Genomic DNA, 27763 nt, shown 5'->3' with positions numbered 1-27763 from the left:
TCAACTGCATTAATAAAGTGCATTTTTATCGTTTCTAACGAATCAAAGAGTCGTTATTGTGTCTTTCCTTTGTCCGGAGGTCGCGCCCGTGTTTATTTTCAGTGTTTACGTCCGATTCGAATTCGCCGGTTACGCAGCACGGACCGTGCGAGTACAGGTAGACGCGAATCGACGCCTTGGGTTCCGACGGCGGCCGCTCGAGCGCTACTAGCAAGGGGCGACAGCGCCGCCAAGCGGTGAGTTGGGGGAACCCAACTCGGAACTGTGAAGAGACTCTGCGCAGGCGCACTTCGAGGCAAGGTAGGTTACTGTGCCTTGTGCACAGAGATAACAAGGGGTCGTTTAGTCGCAATTAAAGGTACGTCTGCAGGATTATAGACTAAACGGCAGCCTGTTACACATAACAAAAATTATTGCCACTGAGCACCAGTTTGCGTAAAATACGCAAGTAAACATCTGACATCCAATTCTCCAATTCAAAGTAAAATTAAAGAAGTGAAATATACAAACTTTGGCGGAAATCACGTGGCCAGCTATAAAGGTTATAGTGCAAGAAAACTCCTACAATAAAAACTATCTCCAGCACTTAAGCTAAAATATGTAGTAATCGAAGTAAATACAGTTAGAGCTAATGTTTTATATACGCAGGCCACTATAGCAATACATACACAATAGAAGAAGATCCCAAACAAATACAGACGTCTCAGCCAATAATAAATAACAAGGACAGTTAATTAGTAAGCATGATGACTCAACTGATGAACAAAATAGATACGATACTAAATCTGCTTACTACGCTCATAAATAAAATAAAATGAATACATAAATAAAAATAGTAATTTGAAACGCTAACGGTTTAGCTTAGAGAAGTATAAAAATAAAAACTTTTCTCATAGAAAACAATATCGACATATTGTTAATATTTAAAACACACTTTACGCATAAAAACTTTCTAAAAATAACACACACTGTGTTTTAAAAAATTTAAATCGAATTGAAAACCACTCTAGATTTTCTTGTTGAATACGATAGTAGGAACTTTCAGAAAACGTTTCCACGAGAAATCGAAATTTAGGACTTGGCCGTTTTTTTTTACACATTTAACTATTTTTTCATCATCATATAGTATCTACACATATAGTAACGTTTAATAATTAAAAAAAGAGGTAATGAAGGTTTATAAATAAATTATATAATAAATTATAATCTAAAATTAATTTATTAACACTTTCTATAAATAAATAAAATAAATTTTACTCATTTATTTACAATAATTTAACAAAAATAATATGGAAAATTTTTAAAAATAAATTATACAATCAATTGTATAATTATAAACGGATTGTAAACGATAATAAACATATATAATTCACGCTTTTTAAATAAATAATAGTAACGAAAAACTGTAGCAAGTTACTCAGGATAGCTTATAAATGACGACTATTATAGTCACATACAGTTTTCAATAAATGATTTGCGAACTCAGAGTGCGTATTAACAACTTTACATTTCTTCCATGTCTTTTTAAGGTCACAATGAACAGACTCCATTGCTTGCTCACTGAAGAACCCAAGCCCTTTATTATATTTTGCACAGAAGTATGGTACGTGGTGGAAAACTGCATGAGCTTTGGAAGTAACATTTACATTGAAGTCTAAATAACTTTGACGAAATTTATTTATTGCATCAACATAATTAGGTTTTACTACATCTGAAAAACACGAATCTACTACTGATCGAAAGTCGGAAAAGCATTTCACGTATTTCAAACAATTTATATTGCAATTACTACGAAGGTTGTCTACTTTCTTTAATAGAATCTTACACGAGATTATTGCACAAGCTGGCCCGCCATAAGTGACTTCTTCATAACATTGCAAGCTTGTACCCACTTCAAACTATCTTTTTCAAATTCTTTAGACATGTGATTATATAATGTGTTCACAACACCAATCATTAAATGCAGTTCGGGAAGAGGAATTATACTAATAATCTCAATATCTTCTCCGAAAATTTTACTGTCTTTGAAAACCGGATAGTTTACACAATTTTCATATAACTTTGCATCATTTTTTTACCGCCATTTTTCATCCAAAGCTCGTAATTCTTGGAAATTTGAGCTATTGGTCTGTAATTTCCACAATTGTGTAACTTACTTTTTGATGTATTACACCATGAGCAAGGAAAAGTGCTTGAGTGAGGCATAATTCCTACTAATATGTTAATCATCTTCAAATTAGCGGCAATAGTACAATCGAGTTCATTTCGATTCAAAAGAGACCAAAACGTAGAAACATTAGCATTTCCATTCCATAGCTTCTGTCCTTATTACATCTCAGTTTCGGTCGCATACACGCTTCCGTTTTGTAGCAAATAAGTCTATCGAGATTACTCCCACTTCGTTAAAAATAAGAACGTATTTCTTGTCATCCAGCGCGTCGGCCTGCACCTCTGTAAAGGATGATTTAATGAGTCGTGGACATCAGTAGTCGTCTCTTCTATTAAATTCGTTATAAATGTGATTATCATTAGGTGGCTGAGAGCGAAAATCCTCTTTGTCGCCTTTTTAACTATCTCTTGTATGTGCGGCTAGAAGGTCAGCTTCGTATCTACGATCACCCTTATATACTTGACCGTCCTCCTAATCACAGACATTAGAATAAGGATGATAATCGTATTTCCTATCAGAAGGATAAGAAGAAGAAGAAGTTCTGTCTTAGTTAGGGCCAGGCTCAGTCTGTGTCCAGTCATCCATTAGTTGATTCGTAACATCGCGCGGTTCAGTAATAATTGTGTTAGTTCCGAAGTTCATGCAGTTACCACCACTGCCACATCGTTAGCGTAGGTGATCGACTTTAGTCCCGGAGACTTCTTTAGTATTAGAAGTACATTATATGGTATGTTCTAGAGATCTGAGCCTAAAATAGATCACTGAGCGACACCTGCGGTGATACTTATGCTTGCCATTCCATTTGCTGTCTCATAGGTATTCTTTCAAAACCTCTACCAGTTAGGGAGGAACACCGAAGATTTGAATTGGCTGTAGGATATTTCTGCACCAAATGGTGTTATAGGCATTCCTGACGTCCAGTGTCGCAAGAAGCACAATTGACATTGCCCCTCAACAGATGCGCCTGATGCTCAAGCAGGTGTCTGTGACTTCGTATCGCCCCTATTGTCAATCGGCCAGTTCGACATCCATGCTATATATAATATATAAGGAATTTTCGGGAAGGTGCTTATCAAGGAAGAATAAAAGGAGTACAAAAACTTCAAACCAGACTGCTCAAAATAATATATATAAACAATTTTGTAATAGAGAAATATCACTTAATGTGGAAGAAATATTCAGTTTTGAAGCTCTATTATACCATTATGATGTGATGATGTATCATCACAGGAAAAATCTCGCTCTCTCGCAAGAGAACACGGAGAGTGAGCAGGTGCATAGGCGCAAACGAGATGATCAAGTAGGCGAGCAGGCAATCCGTAACGCAAACGTGTGAGACAACCTCTAGAGGGAAGCAGGAGAGGATATCGGTACTCTAGTAGGAGTAATCTATAGGGTTAATGAACGTGAGCACAATAAGAACGGATGATAGGCAACTTCTAATAACGAATAGACTGATCGACGAATGCACCTTTACCGACCAATGACAAATAGGGTAACGGTAGATCGATAAATAGGATAATTAGGCACCAACTAACCAACTAGTAGTAAAATTACGCGGGACGAAATAGTGAAATAAATGACGCTGATAACCGAAGTGACGCCACTTAGGATCAATGAGACAAAATTCAACGACCAAAAAGAAAAGGGAACGAAAGAGAAGCGACGTAACACTGCGCTAGCCACGTCCTATTCTCCTGGAAGTCACAGCAGAGCACGAACTGAGCAATACAAAGTGATGGAAGGAGTCATTTATTGTGTATATCAGAGAGAAAAAGAGAAAGAATGAATGAAAGAATGAATGAGAAGAATGAAAGAATGAACAAAACCTCGTCGGATGACTCGTAGATCGACCGGATGATAATATACCATCTGTGAATATCAGATTATGTTTATACCGTGATGGGGAGAGTGCGAATCAGCATAAGTCTCCCAGACCCGTGACCTAAACCGGCTGATCCGTGCTCATAAAACGCTTCGTACGCTGCGCGCCGAGGAATGGCGTCGACGTGATTAGCTTAGGCAGACGTGGGTGTGTTAAATAATAACGTAGATTTAACTAATTTAAACACACCGTAAACGAGTTAGCTGATATGTTGACCGAGTAAGCTTGAGATCAACCGTTGACGGTTGATGATTTGGGCATTAGTAGCGTGGATAATTAGCGAATGGTTGACAAATGACGACGGAGTAGTTGACTTTTCTTTTGGCACAATACATAGAGTGAATTCTTTCAAATAATAATTCTTTCACCTCTTGTTCTTTATGTAACCTGTATCATGGTTACACCTACATCTCTGTAACTATCGCGGTCGGATCACGAAGGGCAGGTTAGCGCGCATTGACACAACGGCGCCATTTTGTTTATGCTTTGATTACCTTATTTGCTGAAGCTATTATTACCATTCACTGAGCCAGGTAACTCCAGGAGCTCCATTCTGACTACTTGCTCTTGAAGAGAAGTCCATCTACCGATGACCCGACTAGCCGATCGCCCTTAGTTCGAACGTATTTATTAGGGTTTTCGCATTCCTTCCACGCTTACAGGTGGCCAGCGAGGTCAGTACGAGCTGAACAAGGCAGCTGATCTCCCACTTATAGCGACCTAGTATCCGCCGGTTCACGGCGCTAACAGTCTTTCTAGTGGGAATACGGTATCTGGTATACAACATTGAAGATAAAAGTCGTTAACTGGCTTGCTACGCCGCTAATGTCAGTTGCGAGGAAGGAGAAAAATCAACAAATCTTCTCTTCCCCGTCACAATATAGAACTTTCACAAAGTTACAAATTTAAAATCAAAATAACAAGAAAAAATAGCTTACCATTACCAAAAAGATTTAGACAAATAAATATTAAAAATAGCTATATCATGACCATAACACTTTTCAAAAAGTTTCCGAATAATCTTAAACTAATGGACATCAAAAATAACAGAAAAAAAGAATAAAGTATTTTTGTGTTGTTCTTTAACGATAGAGTGTCTGGAAGGACAGTATAAGGCAGAAAGAATAAATGAATTATTTTATCTCCAACTGTAACATTAGTATTTTCTAGGTAGTGCAACGGCAGTCGATTTAATTAATCAAACCTTTCGCGATTCTGCTTCTCGCACGTTAGTTCTAACAGTTAAGAGAGAGAGGGGGCGCGCGATCTTTTGAATAGGCAGTTACGCCTCAGCTGTGAACGCGAATTTACCGCCGATTTGTGTTGCACTTTGTTTTCGCCGAATAATTAGTTTTCTGGGACAATTTCGTGCGTGAGTGCAACGGTATTCTCGAGATATAAAGCAGCAGCAAGTAGCAGTGCAGAAGCAGTAGATTGTAGCTAATTGGAGGCAGTACAAGGCAGTGCAGCTGATAATCAAGGGGCAGCGACAGTTGATATTTTTGCAACAACAATTACGGCTGATCACCGTAATTGCACCGCATGGTAGGTGCACCTTCCGTCATTATAAGCGATACAAAATACATTCGGTATTTTCGTGATAGCGTTATTTTTCTGTATTCGTGTCGAGCGTTAGTTCGCGGTATAATTCGAACCTTCTCTCTCTCTCTTTCTTACCGAATATAACTAATTGTAAAATCCTATTCGCGTGCGTTAGTCTTTCGGCCCTACAAACACTAGTAATTTTTATTAATTAAAGTCTGTTAAATTTATTCGCCGTTTTCGTAATTTAATTTTCCTAGTAGCTTAAGTAATTGAAAAAGGCTTAGGTTTTAATCCAATTACATCTAGGGGATTAAGAAGATTAGGAGTAAAGTCGCTCACACTTAAAACTCAACGAGTATCACAAGACACGTGACTTAAGATGAGTTCAACTCCGTTTAAAATAAGACAACTAGGATAAATCATCTGACGTTAAGGCGAATACACGTACTATCATATATGTTTAACGGAGCGGCGGTTTGCTCTGCATCGTGGGAATTTGTTCTTAAATAAATTTTCCATTTTTCAGATAACCTCCCCCGTTACAGTAGTCATGTTTGAAAGATTCATTCGCATGACGTTTGATAGTATTTTTAATAATAATTGCTGTTACATCGAGTGCTTTATTGTCAGTGTGATTTGTGTTATAGAACATTGTGGTATTTTCGTAAAAATTTTATGTATGAAGTAGATTTTGGATTTTAATATTATATCAATATTTTTGTGTATTATTCAAGATTAATTTGAGCTATTCCATTTGAGTTTCAACTATTTAAATTTCTGAGTTCATTTACTCTTTTATGACAATTCATCAGATTAAGCATTGTAGCTATTGTGTTCATTAGTCGCATAATTATAGTTTTCAGATGATTGTTATTCATTAGTGATGGTTGAGTTGGTGTTTGTTTGGGTTTCTCTTATGTTTTGAAAACATTACTGTTTACTTTGGTTTACGCATAGGTTGGGTGTATTATAACGTTGATTTCGTTGATTTGAATATTTTGTAGTAACTATTTTGATCTTAGTAACATAAATAGTTTTTGTTTCAGTAGTTTTCTCATGCTATGTCCTTTTTAGCTTGCTATATGATTGCCATTGCAGTTTCCACACATTAATTATCTTATTTTTGTTTGTATTGAGCCCTTGCCGGTAAAATGTTTTTCGGCGCATATAATTTAAATGGGATAATTATGACAGTAATTTTTAGTACAGTCACAATCTTGCAGTGATTGCATTGGAAAGATATTTCTTTTTGTATAGTGATTGAAAACTACTTAATGTGTTGATTTGATTTTCTTTCTTTGACGTTCGTGATTCTAATAACATTATCATTATGATTTAATTTTTGTTTTTTGTTCATTTATATCGATCAATATGTGTATACTTTTATGGTAACTTTTCATAATTTATTTTCTTGGCCTCAAAACGTATAGAACAACGTATTTTTATTTTTTAATTCTTTAATGATCCGACTTTTCTATCTATATTTTAACTTCATTAATATAGAGAACTTTGATAATATAATTATAAAATTTAGCAATTTTATAAAGTAATTTTTTTAGCGACTATATATATTTTTTATTTACGCCAAAGTTTATTTACAATCTAACATTTATAAATGCAATAGGTAAATTTCATTCCTATAGGGATACCTTCAGATAAATTCAGTAAAGTACTCCATTGAGTATTCTATTTTGGTCTTGAAATTTGTTCGTAGTTATGTGGTTATTATCTTAAGATTTGATTATGTTATCATTATTTTATGTTTCTTGAGTCTTGTGTTTGTAATTGATCCCAAGAGAAGTTTGTGGATGAGTTTGTTTGAGTGGTTTTGTAGTCTTATATTGTATTTTACATAAAAATTTTTAATTTCTTCTTTTACTGACGCAATCTATAAACCATTTAGCATAACTTTATTTGAATGAACCATGGCGTGTATTATGTTACGTAGGACTTTCGATTACAATCTTTCTAAGATTTCAACATTCGAATTCGAAGCCCCATGGTTGAAATCCATACGTCCAAACTTGTTTGAATAGAGCTTTATAAAGCAGAAGTTTATTTTTGATTGTTAACTTCGATTATCCTGCAATGTCAGCTGTTTTTTTTTGTGAACATATCTTCTTTCCATGTCAATTTCTATCCAAATATATTTTTAAGTATTTGACATGGTCTTTTTGCGAAATGTATTTATCGTTCAATTGAATAGATGGAAAAATATTTTTACGGAGAGTAAATATGGTGTGAGTAGATTGACTTTCGTTTACTATTATTCTCAATGAGTTTAGCATATTTTGAAGATGGTTATTTATGCAATTCTCTAGTGTTGCTGATGCTATTGTTGCTTTTTAATGTTATTAATATTTCTATATCGTCTGTATATGTTGCTGTCAAAATATTTGGAGATTGCATAACAAGTATAGTGTTAGGCCTAAAACATTACTCTGCGGTATTCCTGCTTTTATTACTTAACGTTTCGAAACTTTTTTATTGATTTTTACTTGAAAGGTTCTATTTTGCAGATATGATTGTAACAGATTGCTGTAGCGTTCAGGAAAAAATTTCTTCAGTTTTCGTATAAGCGCCTTATACCAGACTTTGACAAACGCCAGAGTAATGTCGAGAAAGTTGCCTGTGCAGTGTTCTTTATTTTTGATGGATTTTTTCGCTACAGATACTATTCTGTTCATTTGTTTGATCGTAGAGTGATGATAGAGTGATGAATGGGTGATCCGGGATAAGTTTTCGATTTATGATAATTGGATTTATTCTAGCTAATGATTTTTTCACAAATTTTCGAAAGTACTGACAGTAGACTAATCGGTCTATATAAAGTCACAAGTTTCGTTTCTTTATTGGGTTTCGATATTAAAATAATCTCCGCTACTTTTCATGAAGAAGAAAAGCATGCTTTAAATATTATTGTTATGTATCGAATTATTTCTATTTGAAGCTTTTTAAACATCTTTTTTGTAATATTATCATAACTTTCTTAAATACTGGTTTATCATTGAAAATTTTTTTTTTGATATCATTAGATAAAGTGTTTTTTCTTTTTTCTCCGTTGAAAGAAAGGCATTCAAGCAGAATATGTGGTACAGTCAATCTCACTTTACAGATATCATACTTGGCCGGATCATTTTTTTCCAAAATGTGCGGGTATGTAAGATGTATATGTCCAATCCTTAGTTTCAGAAGATCTTTTAATCTTTTCGTATCAGCTTATGGTCTGAAACTCTGTAGACGGTGTCATCTCTAATAGTTTTTAGAAAAGTCGATGTAGAGTTATACTATTTGTTTTGTCACAGTAATAGTACTACTTTAGACAGAATATGTTGCACATGAGTGACTAACAAGGAAACCCCCCCAACCCGACCTCACCGATTTCAATAATCTTTTGATATGTTATAGTTCATCAAAAAATAAGACATACGTATTTTATTTTATCGGCGGAAAAACAATTTGAGGGGGTGAAAACAACCCTCAAAGTTCACCCCCAAAAATAGATTTTCCAATGTATCTCAGCATCTAATTGATATTTTACGACCAAACAAATTTCATATCACTTCTCATGTGAAAAGCAAACTAGCACATGCAATTCCGACCACAAGGGATGCAACCCTTATTTTTTTTATTTAAAATACTATCTATTTCATGGCTATTTTTATGAAAAAAATTAAAATAACCCGAAAAAAATTGGAAAAAATATTACCCTACATAAAATACAAAAATAAAGTTAATCTAGTCAAGCTTTTTTTCAAACTACCCCCTTAAAGTTGAAAAACCACCCCTAAAAAATTGTTTTCAATACATTACAGGTGGTGTTGATAATTTAGTGTAAAATACGTTAAGCATCATTTATACTGTACAAACACAACTATCTCGTGCAGTTTCGACCACAAGGGTTGCAACCCCTAATTTCTGTCATCGAAATTTTTACCTTCTTTGTACCTATTTTTGAAGAAAAGTTCATAATGAGCTTAAAAAAATTAGAAAAAATATTACCATGGATAGAATAAGAAAAAAAAATTTACTTCTCATTTTTAAAACCACCCCTAATGTTGAAAAACCACCCCCAAAAAATTGTTTCCAATACATTACAGGTCCTGTTGATAATTTACTGTAAAATACGTTGCTCATCACTTATAATGTACAAACACATTTATCTCGTACAGTTTCGACCACGAGGGTTGCAACCCCTAATTTATGTCATCGAAATTTTTACCTTCTCCATTCCTATTTTTGAAAAAAAGTTCATAATGAGCTTAAAAAATTGGAAAAATTATTAAAAAAATTTACCTGTTCAAACTTATTTTCAAAACCACCCTCAATGTTGAAAAACCATCCTAAAAAAAGTTTCTGACATATCGTTGCAATCTCTTCTAAATCAAATAAGCTATGATTCCATAGCTATTTTGTTGCTCTCTTTTAAATTTTTTACGTTCTATCGTTTATTAATTCTATCAAAAAATAAATAACTTTTATTATATAAAAAAACAAGTCAAGAATAATATAATATTATAAGTATACCTAGAAGATAAGTATAGTTTCTCGGATGAGCAAAAATTTTGGTATATGAATGATAGTATTATCAGAATTTTATTTACGTCCTACTATCAGCGTCTCTGACGATTGTCTGTTATTTTCATGATTGATAAATATGAGTAAGTAATTCTTCATCAGTAGCCAACACAACTTTCTCGTTGTTGGACGTATTGTATCGACTATTGAACTAACAGCATAATAAATAGTAATAAGAATATAAGATTATAAGTACAAATAATAATAAGATACTATTTCGTTAATTCGTATTTCGTAGTACCTGCTACGTAAGTATAACTATAAAATTATTTTTTATATGCAAATAATTTTACGGCTTTTTAATATTTGTTATTAAAAAAATTGAAATTACACTGATTATGAGGATTTATTAATTAATGATGTTTATAATTCTTGTTTACTTATTGATTTGTTTATTATTATTGTTTATTAATTAATATGTTTACTTTTTAATTTATTAATTAATTTTTTTCATGAATGTTTTCTATAAGTTTGTTTATCATTATTGTTTACTTATCAATTTGTTTATTTATTTGTTTTTATCCTAATTTGTTTATTTGTTATTCAGTTTATTTCTTATTCCCCAGCGATATCAGGAGAGACCTATACAGAGGAAAAATAAGGAAAAAAAGGGGACGGATGGATGGACGGACGCACGGAGAATTTCGCGCCTTCTGTTTAATATAATAGAAGATATATAAGATATATATATATATATATATTTTTTTTTTATTTCAGATTAAAAAATGAAAATTAACGCTCTGAACGTTTTAAATTTATTATTAGCTTACTTTCAAACTCTACAAATACCTGAAAGTGAGACAAATTATAAAGAGATTCAATTGTCGGAAAGAATTAAAAGCATTTTAATAGATTCCGTGAATGATTTCAATGAAGTGGATATGATCGTTGAAGATACATTAGATTTTCAAGAAGATTACAAAGATCATGCTGCAAAAATAGTAGAAGATGAAGTTCAACACCATTTTCCTGACGATTTCGAAGCACCCACCGACCATTGTACCAAAGATAATGAAGATGTCAGTTTTGAATATAAGCAAAGAGCCGTAGAATACTGGAGAAGTGGCAAAAAAAAAAATTTAAGTGTTGAAAGTGTACGTCAAAAATTTAAGAAAGTTTCATCTGTGAGTCAGTTGAAACGTTGGGCTCATACAGTCAACAAAGGTGGTACTTATAGAGAAAAAATTGCAAGAATTTGTCAGTACACTTTTGATAATTTTAAAGCAGCAGTAGACGCTGGTTACATCATTCATGATCGTGACATACGTCGATGGGCATTGCAAGCTCAAAAGATTATAGGATCAGAAGATGTAAGATTCAAAGCTTCGGATAACTGGCTTTGTAAATTCAAGAAAGCTCATAGAATAGTATCCCGGAAAATAAATAAGTTTATAACCAAGAAAACACTAGAAAGTAATTCAGAACTAACGATTAAAGCAAATACTTTTATTGCTGATGTTAAAGCAGGCATAAGAATAATTGGAATTCATAATGTGTTTAATTCTGATCAGAGCGGATTCCAACTGGAAATGCACTCCGGAAGAACGCTAGCGGTTGAAGGAGAAAAGCAGGTACAGTGTTTAGTACAGTCAGTTTCTTCAACAACCCACAGTTATACTATACAGCCACTCATATCAGCCACAGGAGAATTACTGTCACCACTCTTTTTAGTTTTGAAGGAATCTAGCGGTGAGTTTTGACCCATTGTTGAAACCACTTTATTTAGACCCGAAAATGTTTACGTAGAAGCATCTACATCTGGAAAGTTGACTACAGGTATACATAATCCCATCTAGTTACAATTAATGTCATTATAAATGATTTTACAAATAAGATTTTTGATTTTAGATCTCTTTAAAATATGGCTGCAAAAAGTATATTTCCCTAATGTAGGTTCCAATACGATGCTGTTGCTTGACTCCTGGAGCGGTCATTGTGACAGTGCCATAGAAACTGTAACTCCACGTGATAAAATTATAAATTTTAAAAAAATACCGACTGGCACAACGGGAAAAATTCAGCCACTTGATGTTTTTGGATTTCGCATATGGAAGAACTTTGTCCGCCAATTTTCAGATACCGTAATTTTGATGAATTATGATTTGGATTTACATAAAAGAAACAACATTATTAAACTTCAGTCGTTAGTCCACAATCAATTATCTTCACCAAGATATACTAATCTTTTTAAATATTCCTGGTTCAAGAGTGGTTACCTCACTAAAAAACCAGAAAATTTTGACAATCCTGTTGCTTACAGTTTTGGAGATTCCTGCAATACACATTGTGACATAGAAGGATGCAAAAATGTGGCTATTATACGTTGCGGTTGGTGCAAAAAATCATTATGTTTCGAGCACTTCTATGAAGAATATCATTATTGTAAGAAGTATGAACAATAAATCCGTCCTAATTTTTTTGATTGTTTTTAATTGGTAACTGAATGAATTATAGTAACGCATATAAAAATCAATTAAATATATATTACTTGGCAGTTTACAATTTTAGTCACAAGAAAGGAGAAAAACTCAACTAACAAAAACAATGGCAATGCTATCAACCCTCCTAATCACCGAATGGCGATGGTAAGATACCTCCCCCTAATAACCCTCCTAATATCCCCCAATGGCATTGCTTACAACCCCCCATTAACCTCCTAATAACTCCCCCCCCCCCCAATAAGACCCTCCCCCTAATCACCCCCTAATAACCCCAGTAGTTAGCAGGGTTGATAACGTTGCCATTATGTTATTCGGTGGGTTGCAAGCATTGCCATAAGGTTGCAAGGGGGCTCAGCTATGTCTTCGGGCTATTAGTGGGGGGCTAACGGCATTTTCATTGGAGGTTTTTAAGGGGTTATTAGGGGGGGTTGTAAGCATTCTGATAGTGCGGGTTAGTGCGGGAAATTGCCATTGGGATATAAGGGGAGTTTTAGAAATTGCTACTGGGTGATGGATCATTTTTCCGGACAGATTCGGAATCGGCGCAACAAAATACTTTGGAAAAACGTTGTCCCAGTTCTGGGTCTTGTTGGGTGATATAATCTTGAATTGGTACATATTTTTCGTATTCTATCCACGATAATAATTTTTCCAAATTTTTAAGCTCATTATGAACTTTTTTTCAAAAATAGGAATGGAGAAGGTAAAAATTTCGATGACAGAAATTAGGGGTTGCAACCCTTGTGGTCGAAACTGCACGAGATACAGTATAAATGATGCTTAACGTATTTTACACTAAATTATCAACACCACCTGTAATGTATTGAAAACAATTTTTTAGGGGTGGTTTTTCAACTTTAAGGGGGTAGTTTGAAAAAAAGCTTGACTAGATTAACTTTATTTTCGTATTTTATGTAGGGTAATATTTTTTCCAATTTTTTTCGGGTTATTTTAATTTTTTTCATAAAAATAGCCATGAAATAGATAGTATTTTAAATAAAAAAAATAAGGGTTGCATCCCTTGTGGTCGGAATTGCATGTGCTAGTTTGCTTTTCACATGAGAAGTGATATGAAATTTGTTTAGTCGTAAAATATCAATTAGATGCTGAGATACATTGGAAAATCTATTTTTGGGGGTGAACTTTGAGGGTTGTTTTCACCCCCTCAAAATGTTTTTCCGCCGATAAAAAAAATACGTATGTCTTATTTTTTGATGAACTATAACATATCAAAAGATTATTGAAATCGGTGAGGTCGGGTTGGGGGGGTTTCCTTGTAAGAGAGGACAGTTTTCTGAAGAAGAATGGTGACCTATAGACTCTTGAGCGAAGACAACTGGTCTCAGTTGGTTGGAAGAAATTGGCTTGACTGTTGTTATTATAACTTTGTAGTTTTTCTAAATGAATTGATTGATTTTTAATTCAATAATTTGAATTAGTTGATTTTTGGTGTATGATTTGGTCAACTGTTATAGTTTGTAATTAGAATTAGAAAAATGTAAGCTACTGGGTATTCCTGCGAGTTTACTATTTCAAGAACGTTTTTATTAACCTTTAGAGGTTAGGAAAACCACTATAGTGGCTCAAAATAATTTCTCAAGTTAGTCTGTAAAATAGGTTAATTCTGGGCTTTTTGAGCATACTGATTACGAATATGATGTCATAAGTCAAAAATTACGAAACAACCATAAACCAACCCTAAAATAAGGGTAAACTATCATTTTAAGCGCGAAAATAAACTTTCTATAGTAAGAGAGTGTAAATATAGTTTTCTGAGGTATTTTTCAACTCTGAATCGAATTCCAAGATCAAAATTGCGAATAAAACCATAACTAAAACAGACACTAACCCTGTGTCAAATAAAACAATTTTTCAAAATATCAAAATTAGCATCATCCCTGAGGATGGGAAAGCCACTATAGTGACTCGACCATCGATCGCCACTTCACGTGTATGTCACGGTATTCTCCGTTATAAGACACACATATTATGCGTTTTCTATGAAAAATACTGAGCAGTGAAAAATTTCGAATCCCCGTCCTCTAAAAGTTGAAATACATTTTGCTTATGTGCCTGAAAACAAGGCCCATTGTTGTAGATTATTTAGTGAATTTTGTAATATTTTTTGAGTTGTAAAGGAATTTTTTTCGAAGCAATAAATTGTTAGGTCGTCAGCAAAGTTGTTGCATGCACAAGTTGTTTGTAAATGAAATTGGTCTGTAGTTTTTTGAGTTGAATGAATCTTTACCAGGTTTAAAAATCGGAATAATGGTAGCTAATTTCCATTAGTCCTCAAAGATCTGATCTGACCAAATTTTATTATAGAATTTAAGAATAAGCTCAATTGCTGAACTCAAAAGATATTTCAACATTATATTCAAGATTCCATCCGACCCAGATCTTGAATTTTTGCACGATTATAAAGTTTTTGTGATTTCCATTGATTCAATTTTCTTGTTGAAATTTAAGTTGTCGATTTCTTCAGATTGTTCGTGATCATTTTAGTCGTTTAGCTATTTTTGAATTCCAGGAAGTCTTGATTATAGTTTTGATTGCTTGAGTTTTCAGCAAACGTTTGAGTGATTTTGTTAGCAATTTCATGTAGTTCAAAGATTATTTTGTTATTATCTTTAGTGTAGATATTTTAGGAGATTTGAATTAATCTTGTATTGTTTGAATCTTCTTCCAGATCATGGAAGATGGAGTATTATAGTCATGTAGTCTATCTAGTCCGGCTAGAAATTTCATCCAATAGACGGTTTGTACATTCTTTAGACTTCTTTTAGCTATCGATTTGCATTTATTGCACTCTATCTTATTTTCGGAAGTTTTATGTTTTTAAAATCTTACTCAACTAAAATCTCCCGATCGAACTAAAATTAAAATAGTATGGAAAGAACAATTGAAAGCATGTTTGGATTATTTATTTGCTTTATCACATTCTGGATTCCACCAAGGGACTTGTTTTTTATTAGGTTTAAGCTTTTTTATCGAGATAGCTTTATCTGCTGCTGAAGAATCTATCGAATTGAATGTATCGATTTTTTTATTGATTTCAACCGTGTTTTCTGAGTTCATCTTTGGATCTATAAGTTTATTATTGATTTATGACTGAAATAGTGGCCACTTAGCTAGTTTATTGTTATAGATTTTTGAAGAAATAGGTTTCATCTAATTTAAAGATAAGGTAGAGATTTTTAGGCTTATCAGATAGCGATCGCTGTCGTATAGATCGTTTAGTACTTCCTAATTGAAATTTTCAATCTCTAAAGATGATACTATGGACAAATTGATGGCACTGAGATCACCGTTTACTGAATTGAATTTGGTGGGCTTTTCGAAGTGAAATTTTAGGATTGTTTAGACATTTTTCTACAATTTTTGCTCTAGTCTCAGTAATTTATGCTTCCCCACAGAATATTATGTAAATTAAAGTCACCTAAAATTACGTAAGGTTTTGGAAGTTGAGATTATAGGTCCTCATTTTGTTGTAATTTTAATGGTTGGCCATTTGATAAGTAAATGTTACAGACTATTATTTTTTGGGTAAAAAACTTTCCACTGCCACTGCTTCAAGTTCTGTATTTATATTTAATTCATTCTAGTATACAGGGTGTCCCATTTTAAAGGAACCACGCCGAAATTTTCGACGGTTGGCGTTGTACAAAAAAATTGTTCAGACAACCGTTGTTTGGGACAATGGGGGCAACCTTTCTGTGAAATCCGATTTGACCTTGAGATTTATTTTCAAGGTCATGTGAAGATCAAAGTCATTTTTTGAATAGGAACCCATATTTTTGATACCGGATTCGGAAAGAGCGGAAAATTCTACGTTTAGATAACGTATTATGAGTGGGGTGCGGATAACCCCCCCCCCCCGCCTAAGGTCATGTAGGGGTCAAATTTATGATTTTCTTCATCTATGCACAGGGATGATCGGGCAAGGGTAAAGTTAATTGTAATAACCCAATAACTCGATAACCCCAATAACCCCAATAACCCAATAACCAAGAGATATTTTGAATAAGGACCCCCATTTTTTATCCCGGATTCGAAAAGAGCGGGAAATTCTACGTTTAGATAAAGTATTATGTTGGGAGAGCGGTTCACCCCCCCCCCCCCCCATCCCACCTGGGCAAGGGTGAGGTTAATAAGGTATTTATTACTCAGCCAGTGAAGGCAAGGTATTGATTACCCAGCTAATGAAGGTAAGGTATCGATTACCCAGCCAATGAAGGCAAGGTATCGATTACCCAGCCAATGAAGGCAAGGTATTGATTACCTAGCCGGGTGCTGCGGGTAATACCTTGCTGCAGCACGATATCGGCTTTGACATGCCCCGAGAGACAACAGAATATTAACAATTTCGTTTCTCGAATCATCCGGCATATTCCCTCCTTTTAAGTCGACTAAGAAAATTACATTTGAACTATCCTGAGAAGGACTGTTTGCGAATCACTATTGTCATAAACAATACTAAAAAAGTGTTATTAAACAATTTAGTTGAAACTTTGTAGGCTTGTCCGGAATCACACCAGAAAAAAGAATGCAAATAACATGTTATCCCACAAAATGAAAAATTACACTTTTCATGAAGGCTTTGAAAATCAACCTGAAGTTTAAGCTCAAGGTCACTGTTGTTTGACCCTACAATTTTTTTGGGATATTGGGGTTATTGAATTATTGGGGTTATCGGGTTATTGGATTATTTGGTTATTTGGGTTATCGAGTTATTGGGTTATTACAATTAACCTTACTCTAGCCCGATCATCCCTGTGCATAGATGAAGAAAATTATAAATTTGACCCCTACATGACCTTAGACAAGAGAGGGGGGTTATCCGCACCCCACACATAATACGTTATCTAAACGTAGAATTTTCCGCTCTTTCCGAATCCGGGATCAAAAATATGGGTTCCTATTCAAAAAATGACTTTGATCTTCACATGACCTTGAAAATAAATCTCAAGGTCAAATCGGATTTCACAGAAAGGTTGCCCCCATTGTCCCAAACAACTGTTGTCTGAACAATTTTTTTGTACAACGCCAACCGTCGAAAATTTCGGCGTGGTTCCTTTAAAATGGGACACCCTGTATATATATATATATATACCTCAAATATACAAAAAGATCCCTTCTTGCCCCATTAAGTTAGAATATCGAAAAATCCTGATGTGATTGATAAATTCTTACTCCGGATTTGAATTCTACGAAAAAAATTACTTCGGAAATGATCTTCAGTTCGTTAACAAAACAATACGGATGTGTGTTATCGTTTACTATTTGTGGGCGCTGGATATAAAAAATATATATAGCAGGTAGTTAATCTCATTATTATAAGTAGAAATAAAATTTACTTTGCATAAATTTTATTATTATTATTTTTATAAAAAAAATTGATGAGTTGAATATGTATGATCATCAAATTGCATCACATTTAAATTACCATATCTAAATTCAGTAATTAATGATTCAGTAAGTCCTTGATACATTTTATTGGATAAAAATAAAAAATATCTAATGTATTTTAATATAAACGATGACTATTAATTGAAAAATAAATAATTCATGAAATTACAAAATCTTATTAGTGTGTAAAATTTGGAGAGAGATGTCATTTAGTTATATAATTTTTGTTAGGAACTCTCTGCAGAACCTTAGAAACCAGAAAGATTTTCAAATAAAATTTTTAGAATTTTTATTTCAGCCTTTACACGTCTAATTTCGATAAAATCCAGTTTAGTCAGAGAAAAAAAAGAAGCGTAAGGAAAACAGAGAGATCTCTCATTCCTAAGAATAGTTCATTTATATGAATTCTTACCTCTGAGAATATGAATTTTTTCTTGACGTTGTAGGTAACAGTACCATTAGGATTAAATTTAATATTAACCTTTTCCCAGGTCTCAAGGTAAACATAGGGTCCTAGTTCTTGAAGAGCCGGTTTGTCACCATTGTTAAGGAAATTATCTGCATTTGTAACGTTGTAAATATATACGTGCATCTGCGGTGTAACTGGTGGCTTCTTCCACCAACCAAAAGTTTGACCACCTTCTTGTAGTATGATTTGTCGGTTTATTATGAGTGTTATTAATGTCGGAAATATAGCGGCTAATATGCCTGCAATTATTAGCATCAAAGCACCTATTGCTACTGCAGCCCCTATAATACATATAATAAATCGTAAATTTATCATAGCATAAATCAAATTATTCATAATAGGACTATTCAATAAATTCATTTTATTTTTATAAAGTTAGTTTTGATAGATTTCAATACTTCTAATAAATATATGCATTTTATTCATTAAATATTGAAATTTTATTTTTAAATTACGGAACATTTTGTAATACATAAATGAATAAGCATTTATGTATATTTTCTGCCATTTTACTGTCATACGAGTTCAATGTAATTTGCGATGGAGAAAAACGCTTTGATAACTGTATCCTCTCCATTGGCTATCTCTTTGCACCTGCGAGCGCTGCAGTCGGACCGATTGTGTGTATGCGTGCGTGAGCACATCTCTCATGCATACATTATTTGTTTGAGGTATCGATTGGTGGAATCAAGAAAGAGGCGGTGTGGCTTCGGCGAACTCATGAACACAAAAACTTGAGAATATGGGGAGAAGGAATAGAGTGATAGGAATCGCAACACGGGAGCGAAGTAGTATGGTCGTGCGTTCAACTACTTCGGACTGACGTGCATACTGTTACCCTTTCCTTCTTTAAATTAGAAAGCTTGGGTTTCAGAGCCACGTCGCACCCACCCTATAATAGCACCGTGAACGCCTTAACAGCTGCTACTAACGCCCCGAGTAGTAACAATAACACTGAAAAGTCTAAGACGTTTTATATTTCTGTACTATTTTACAAATTTCATAAAGTATTTTCTCATCAATAATCAAGGTTACACTATAATGCTGTTAACGCCATATGCGTTCCGTGTGTCGGTAATGGCAAGCGCGCCTTCACCGCTACTCGGATTAACATCTTTCCCAAGGCAATGTCCTATGGTTCCCAAGACCGCCGTTTAAGCGAGGTGACAAGGAGTGAGCGAGGGAGAGAGAGAGAAAAAAAAGAGAGACGTAACAAACCAGTGCAAAAGAATTATCAGCGCTAACACATGTCTGTCTCGCCGGGTCGTAAATCCTAATTTATGGGGAAAAAGTTGTGACGACAATCGATAGCCCGTTTAGCCTGTTTTATTTGTCTGTTTGGTTTTCCACCCTCTGATTGGACCTTCGCAACAGGCCCATGGGTGGGCCTGTTTGCTCGCAGCGGCGAAGCGTGGAAAGAAAAGGGGCAGTCAGTTTCTCAGGAAAACTCGGACTTTGAGGGCGCGCTTTCGATTCAATTGTCTGACTCTCGGGTTCAAAATAATCTCGCTCTGGCCGATGTCTACCGCATGTGTACTTGTGGCAAGATCAAGTGTGACCATTTTTCATTAGAAGTCAGCGGCGCGAGAGGCTACGTCCAGGAGTTGCCTACCTAGCTGAGGATACGCCGTGTCCTCTGGAGTGGCTGCCTCTCAGCGGCATCGGGTCCCTTTCTTTAAGTGGCCGCGACCTGTGTCGTGCTGAACTTGAAGGCACTCTCCCTGCCTGGGTGAATCTTTCCACCCGTATGCGTGTCGAGCTGGTAGAACTTCCGTGATTGGCAATTCACTGGCGTTGTACAGGTTAAGTGAACCTCCGTAAGAGTTACCCGTTTTAATTAATTCTTTTGTGTCATTGTAATTAAAAAGATAAGTTTGTTCCTTTTCGTTAAGGTTTGTGTTTACATTCAATCACCCACACCTGCACCCAAACCGCCCATCCTATCAAACAAAAGGATACCTAGATAGTCCCTTTCTTAATTTAATATGCTTATATTAAACATGGTGCCCCGGGTGAGGAAAGTATGACTGTATGGTGAACTTGATTATCGCTTAAATTATATTTTGGTAGTAAATTTAATAATAAGTCAATCGCTGCGTGTATCGTAAGTTATCGAAAACTGCGAAGCCTGTAAGCGCAGCCCGGTACGAGGTCCACCCGTGTCTTTAGCCAACCGTCTTGTTGATACAAGCTCGGCATCTGCGCTCAACATCCAGTAGTAGAATGCCGCGAATTACATCGCTGGAGTAGCTCGTAGCCCTACAGAAGAACCGCATTGACGAAATCGCAAACATCGGCAATCGCCTGAGGGAATACGCGCCGAACACTCTCAGCAAAACGATCATTTGAACGCGTATTCGTATCGTCAATGAAAAGTGGGCGGATATCACCAAAACGCATGAGGAAATTACGCTGCGTACAGACACGGTAGGGCACACGTATGTCCTTGAAAACAATCATTAGGACATGAGTCGGGTTTACAAGGAGACCATCGATTGGTTGTTGGAAAAGGAGGTGGGACTCTCCGGAGATACCGAGGAAAACAATCAATGACGCGCCCGTGAAGACGACGTTGAAGTCAATAAGCCTGCGAAGTTAGCGCAGCTTGACTTGCCCAAGTTCTCCGGGCGTTATGAGGACTGGGACAGTTTCGCGGACATGTTCGCTTCACTCGTACACGATGGCTCGCCGATAAAAGATACAACCAAGTTTCAATATTTGAAGTCGTGCTTATCGGGCGCCGCAGCTGAGTTGGTAAAAGACGTGGCTATCACCGACATCAATTACGCATCAACATGAAAGGCTTTAAGAGACGGATTTCACAACGCACGCCTTACGATCAACCAATTACTAGATGCGATAAATAACATGCCTTATTTAAAGAAGGAATCGGCCGTGGATTTGCGCAAGTTCGTAGACGAAATACAGCGTATTGTACGTGCGCTCACAAATCCTAGACTTCCGGTAGCTCATTGGGACGCGTGGCTCGTGCATACATTGGAAGTACGTTTGGACCCGGAGTCTCGGAAAATATGGGAATCTGATTTAGTCGCTCAGAAGCGACAGTTGACCCTACTGCCGCCTGATGAAGCCGAGCTACGCCTTCCAAAATTCGCCGACCTTGCCGCGTTCCTTGAGAAGCGCTTTCAATCACTCGCTGCGATCCAAGCGGATAAGGATGATCGAAGGCAGTAACAAGCTACAACTACGAATAATAATTCGCGTAAGGTACATTATACGCAATTTTCATAACCCGCCGAGTCAAAGAAGTGCGGCTTATGCTCCGGCGAGCACTTTCTGCGACACTGTACCACGTTCCTCGAAAAACGCGTCCCGCATCGTATGAGGGAAGTACGCCGCTTGAAGCTTTGCTTCAATTGTCTCGGTACCTATCAGAGCAAAGATTACACTTCTACCTTCCGTTGTAAAACGTTTTGCGAGAAACATCACTCCCTAATACATTCCAACCGCAAAGGGCAATCCGATACTTCACAGGACAACTCTTCGTCTGGCACCGCGCAAGTCAAAACGATGCATTTGAGGAAAGCCGTTGGATCCTTCTACTCAGCCAATGATCCTAATATGCGCGCTACAGCAAGCGAAAGCCCGATCCTCCTTGCGACCGCTCAAGTAATTGTTGAAGGTCCACACGGTAAGCAAACCCGTGTTTGGGCCCTCCTCGATCAAGGTTCAGAGGCGACATTCGTATCCGAGTCACTCATCCAATTGCTCGGACTTCAAAAGGATCGAGTGCAAACAGCTCTAACCGGCGTCGGCGGTTGTGAGGCTGGTTTTGTCAATGCGGCTATGCACCTTACGATGCAATCGCGCATCAACCCGGAGTTGAAAATCGAAGTCAACGCATTCGTATTACCACGACTCACGGCCGAACTACCATCGCGCAACATCGTCGACATCAACATTGGTCTTTTCAAGAAATTATCGCTCACTGACCCGGACATCCATCTCTCCCTTAGAATTAACCTGTTAGTAGGGGCGGATTTATACGGCCAACTGCGTCGTTCAGGGCAATCAGTGAAAACTCTACGGACCTTACCGAGGTAATCCAGCGTTTCTGGACCATCGAGGTGGTTCTGGGCACCGGTCAGCGACTGAAACCGGTAGACTAGACGTGCGAAAAACTTTTAACCGAGACTCACTCGCGAGATACTAACGGACGTTTTCATGTCCGCGTCTTCTTGGCAATCGAACTGCCGAGCGCCGCTTTGGCAAGTTTCAATGGACAGCGGTGCGTCCCATTCGCACTTTTCTATCCATAAGTCCTGAATTATGATCTTTGCGACAACGTTGATCAGCGTGAGCCAGCCTAATGGATCAAACAGACGCGCGATTTGCTAATAAATTGAGCGCTTTTACCGCGTTGTCGTGTTCTTGTTCCTTAATCACGTCATTTTTGCTAACTCGATCCCGCAGAGGCAGCAAATCCGGGTGGTTAGCTGCCTATTTGTCTAATTCGCTGCCCGGAGATGCGAGAATGCATATAAGCTCACTTCTTTTCTAAACCGCGGATGCGAGTTCATCTGCGCCGGCGAACATGTCGTCAACATGCGTTTTCGACTCTGAGCATTCCATTCCTAGCGGGAAGTGCAACCTACCGTCGAGGGCCAGCTGCAAGAGCGTACATATGGGAAGGTACGGTGCGCAAGCCGTGCCGTAAGTTACCGTCGTTAAACGATAGTCGATTGGAGGTTGATTTGGCGATGGATACCATACGATTTGTTGCAAATCTTGATCCTCGGGCGCGACACGGATCTGTCGAAAAATTTTCACGATGTCGGTCGTGAAAGCGTAGCGATATTGACGCCAGTTTAGCAACACAAGCGAGAGGTCTCTTTGGAGTGGCGGGCCTTTCATAAAAAAGTCATTCAGGTAATGTCCTTCACGCGTTTTTCGCGAGGATCAAACAAGACCTAAATTTTTTAGTACTGCTGAGTGACTTGGATTACCGCGTAATGGAGCAAGTACCAAGCGCGGGGATTATGCAGCTCGGCTTTTGGAATCGGCACCATGCGGCTGAGCTGGAAATACGTCTCCATAAATTCCACGTACGAGTGCATTAAGTTGGAATCTCGCGAAAATCGCTGCAGTTGGTGCTTAAGATGGCTGATCTATCGCCGTTTACTTTCTACACTACCCTCTCTATCGATAGATCGTTGGCTCGGATTATCGCAGAATAAATCGTTTGAAATCCACGGGTTCTCGGATGCGTCTTCTCGAACCTACGCTGCTGTTACTTATATTCGAATATACGAGGGTAACGGCCGATTTTGCAGCTGCCTGCTTACTGCAAAAACAAAGGTTGCGCCGGTCAAAACGGTGAGCATCCCCAATCTCGAGCTTTGCGGTGCTACGCTTCTCATGAAACTCGTGACTCATATCCGAAAACTAGAATTTTTGCTAAACGCTTCCGTTCGCCTTTGGTCCGATAGCCAAATAGTATTAACATGACTCAGAAAACACTCGTGCAGCTGGAAGACGTTCGTGGCCAACTGTGTGTCACTGATTCAAACAGAGCTACCTGCGGCGACCTGTGGCCATGTCCCAACAAAGCAGAACCAGGGTGACTTGACTACTCGTGGTGCTTCGCCCACCGAACTTAAATCGAACAATCTGTGGTGGCACGGACCTGCGTGGCTCGCTTCTAACTCACAACATTGGCTACAACCGCCAAAGGTCATGCATGTCTTAAAGTCAAAACCGTTTTGAGTTATGAGTCAATGAGCCAGCAGTCCTATCACAATTCTCCACGTTGGCACGACTCATTCGTGTTACAGCGTGGTGCTTGAGGCCATACCTTCAGTTCGTACGCCGAAAGGCCGGTCAGGGCGCCTACCCGAAGTAGTTAACGACAGCAGAGCTCGCGCATGCTCAAAACAATCTCATTCGATCCGTGGAATAACGCGTTCCCGAACGAACTTGCGCTTCTTCGATCGTGCAAAACCTTACTCAAACACAACCCGTTATGTAAGTTAAGGCCCTTTCTTGCCCGCGATGGTATTATTCGAATAGGCAGTCGACTCAGCAACGCGAAGATTCCGTGCCACGTACAATTTCCACCGGTACTACCGCGAAACTCATCCTACAGTCGACTTCTGGTGCAACACGCGCACTGCAAGGCTAAACACGGTGGACCTATTCTTACTTTAAGTATTTTGTTGCGTTTTGCGTGGGTTTTGAGTATGCGGCCGATGCTCAAAACTATATTTCATAAGTGCGTTACCTGCTAAGCGAGACACAAACCACGCTTGGCGTATCAACTTATGGGCGACCTTCTTGCCGCGCGTGTGACACTCGTGTGCCCGTTTACAACGTCCGGCTTAGATTACGCTAGCCCGTTTCATACGCTCATGTCAAAAGGCCGTGGGCAGCGATCTTACAAAGGGTACACCGCACTCTTCGTCTGCTTCGCTACAAAAGCCATTCGTCTTGAGCTTGTTAGTGATTTGACGACTGCAACTTTCATCGCCGCCTTTCGACGATTCGTAAGCCGCAGAGGCATTTGCAGACATCTGTATAGCAACAACGCAACAAACTTGCAAGGAGCTGACACCGAGTCCCGAGAGATGTTCAGAGCATCATCGGAATTCTATAAGGACATCGCATCGGCATTGGCAAATGAAGGAACATCGTGGACTTATATTCCTCCCACCACCCCATACTACGGAGGATTATGGGAAGGCGGAATATGCTTATATTAAACAAATGCGACTTTTCAGTTATATAACGTTACAAGACGTCTATGATTTTCGAACTTTATAAATTTCATAATCAAAATTGTAATATAGTTCGGTTGTCTAATTATACATCGAATGCATTCCATGCGCTAAAAAACTCGTTATGGGCGTTCGAAATACCAGTTCAATTCGCAAACTCCGTACAACGCCAGTTCGATTGGCCATATGAACCAACAAGCCAGTAGTTAAATAAGAAAGACACGGGATCAGGAGAGTACAAGAACACTCAGTGATCCCACGTGCGAGATCAATAGCACGCAGTCTCGGTTAATGCTGGTATACGCTTAAAGAAGAGTAGAAATTGATGAAGTGCGATCCAATCAAATGAGAGATTTGAAGATATAAAAATTTTTATTTCTTATTATATATATATAATATTTTAATAATACCTAATAATTATATTAATGTATTTACAAATTATTTTATTAATAATATATTAAAATACGTTATTTGCGTCCTCCATTTTTAGTAACACGAATCTTTTTTATACGATTAATTCCCACTATGTTTGAAATTTTCCCCCTTTTAAACATTTTACGATTATAGGATCATGGACCATTGGCAAGTGAGTACACCTCACTTGATTTTATGTCTTATTATTAATCAAAAATAAACTTTGTCGATATTCATTGCAATTCTTCGATAATTTCATTTGTATTTTTTCCTTCCATACACTGAGTTCTAATCGAAAAATGCTTCATGAATTGGGCATTTTGAAGTACTTATATTTAGTTTTGCATTTGCCATTGTGATTGGAATATAAAATGACTGATTTTCAATTTTCAAATGAAAGATAGCCTCAATAGTTTAAATCTAAACCCTTCAAACCGTAGCGAGATAGCTACTCCCTTTTCAGTTCACCGCAAATGAAAATTTTTATAGTATCTTTGAGTGTATCTTTGATGGTGAATTTTAGCTCATCGCATTTGAGATTTTTATAGTAGAATTCCAACCACAAGTTATCTCGCTTGTATTTTTCTGTTAGGCGCCGTCGAGGAAAGGATGGTTTAAACAGTCACACAAGTGATTCTTCGTTGTAGTTGCATGGAAGTGTCGTGAGCTCTTTTAACGCGTATGATTTTCTAGGCAATAGGAAGACCTACATGTTGACTACATACTTCATCGTGAAGTAATGTCAAAGACAAAAGGGACTAGCTATTTTGATAGACAAGCTCCTACTTCTTTAAATGAGTTTTGTCACATCATCGTTTATTGGATTGTATTGAATGATACGATCGTGTAGAATGAGAAAATATGCCGCGGTTTCTGTGGAAATATTTCTTTCTGTTTCAAACTCTAAAAGTACATAAACTGGAGCACTCTTCAGTGATTCGTTTTATTTTGAGCAATCGATCACGATGAGCGGCATGTTAATAGTAAAGTGTAATTTTTTCAGCAGCGGTTCAGAGTTTTTATTGTAGTATGAATTTTAAAAGTTCGCATGCATATCATACATAGTTGCATATTGTTTTCTATGAATATCGACGTTGAGATTGCGGGTACGGGTAATACTGATTTGATTTGATTTGAGGTAGAGTTTAACGTTGAAGATGTTGCAATGATGAAACTGACTGTTGGCATTTGCTTTTTTCACATTTTTTGCTGTGTTTGAAAGTCCAAGATCACAAAGAATAGCTTCTTCAACTAATTTGCCATTTTTACTCTCTATACGTGGTTTGTATTAGTAGGTAGCGTTAGATATTCATATAATGCCCAGCTGCGAAAACTTATGGAAATGCGTTTATCTCTTTTTAAAAAATCAAGCAGCCGAATTTTCGTCCACTGGAGGCACTCACGTATGGCATGAGCTACTCGACTCGTGTTAGATTGATTTCAAAGTCTTTGTATGCATCTACACCTGTGATTGTTTTGATCGTTTGTCAAATGGCAAATCCAAGGATGAAGCTATGAGGATTGGATATATCAAACTAGCCAATATCTTCAATGATTTTTAATTTTTTTGAATGTCTATTCAGCCAAAATTTTCAGCGGTTATCGTTTGATTTAAATTAAGAGATAACCAATTTTTCATAACGTTTGTTAGGCCGATATTTTTACATTTATCGATTTCAATATCATTCAAGTCGTATCTGATTTTCTCAAATATGTGACAGATGGCATTATTGAAAAAGTGTGAATTTGTCAAGTATTCGTTTCTCGTATTACATAACCGACCAAAATTGCGCAGTCAGCTGCGAAATAGTAAGAGACACAGGTTCTGATGTTACATCAAAATACAAATTTTCTTGCTATTCTTGAAAGATGTATTGATGTATAGCTGATGAGCATGAATCTCGTGATGAGTCAGAGATTCATTTAAGTCGATAAGTGACTGAATTTCTACAACGTCTTCCGTGATTTCTTTGAAAGCAGCAAAATAAAATGCAAGTTATTCTCCACCACGAATGACTCTTAATCATAGACTTTTTAGAAAATGAAAGTTCCAACATGTTAACTTTTTCACATTCCGTCGACGATTGATAGTTGAAATGCATGTATTGCTGCTTAAAT

At 36.9% G+C, this 27763-nt stretch overlaps 1 protein-coding gene across 3 annotated transcripts in view; it reads right to left on the bottom strand.

The window, feature by feature from the left end:
* Positions 1 to 27763, bottom strand: part of LOC131669499 (scavenger receptor class B member 1) — a 347418-nt gene that overhangs the window by 233273 nt on the left and 86382 nt on the right. For all 3 annotated transcript variants that reach the window (XM_058944428.1, XM_058944410.1, XM_058944419.1), the window contains exon 2: positions 18441 to 18778. In XM_058944428.1, coding sequence (XP_058800411.1) covers positions 18441 to 18752 — 312 coding nt within the window. In that variant the 5' untranslated portion in view covers positions 18753 to 18778. The remainder of the gene's footprint in view (positions 1 to 18440; positions 18779 to 27763) is intronic.

This window comes from Phymastichus coffea, unplaced genomic scaffold, assembly GCF_024137745.1.
Source record: "Phymastichus coffea isolate CEN01 unplaced genomic scaffold, Cenicafe_Pcof_1.1 PCOF00008, whole genome shotgun sequence".
Lineage (NCBI taxonomy): Eukaryota > Metazoa > Arthropoda > Insecta > Hymenoptera > Eulophidae > Phymastichus > Phymastichus coffea.
This window is presented reverse-complemented; position numbering and strand designations above follow the sequence as displayed.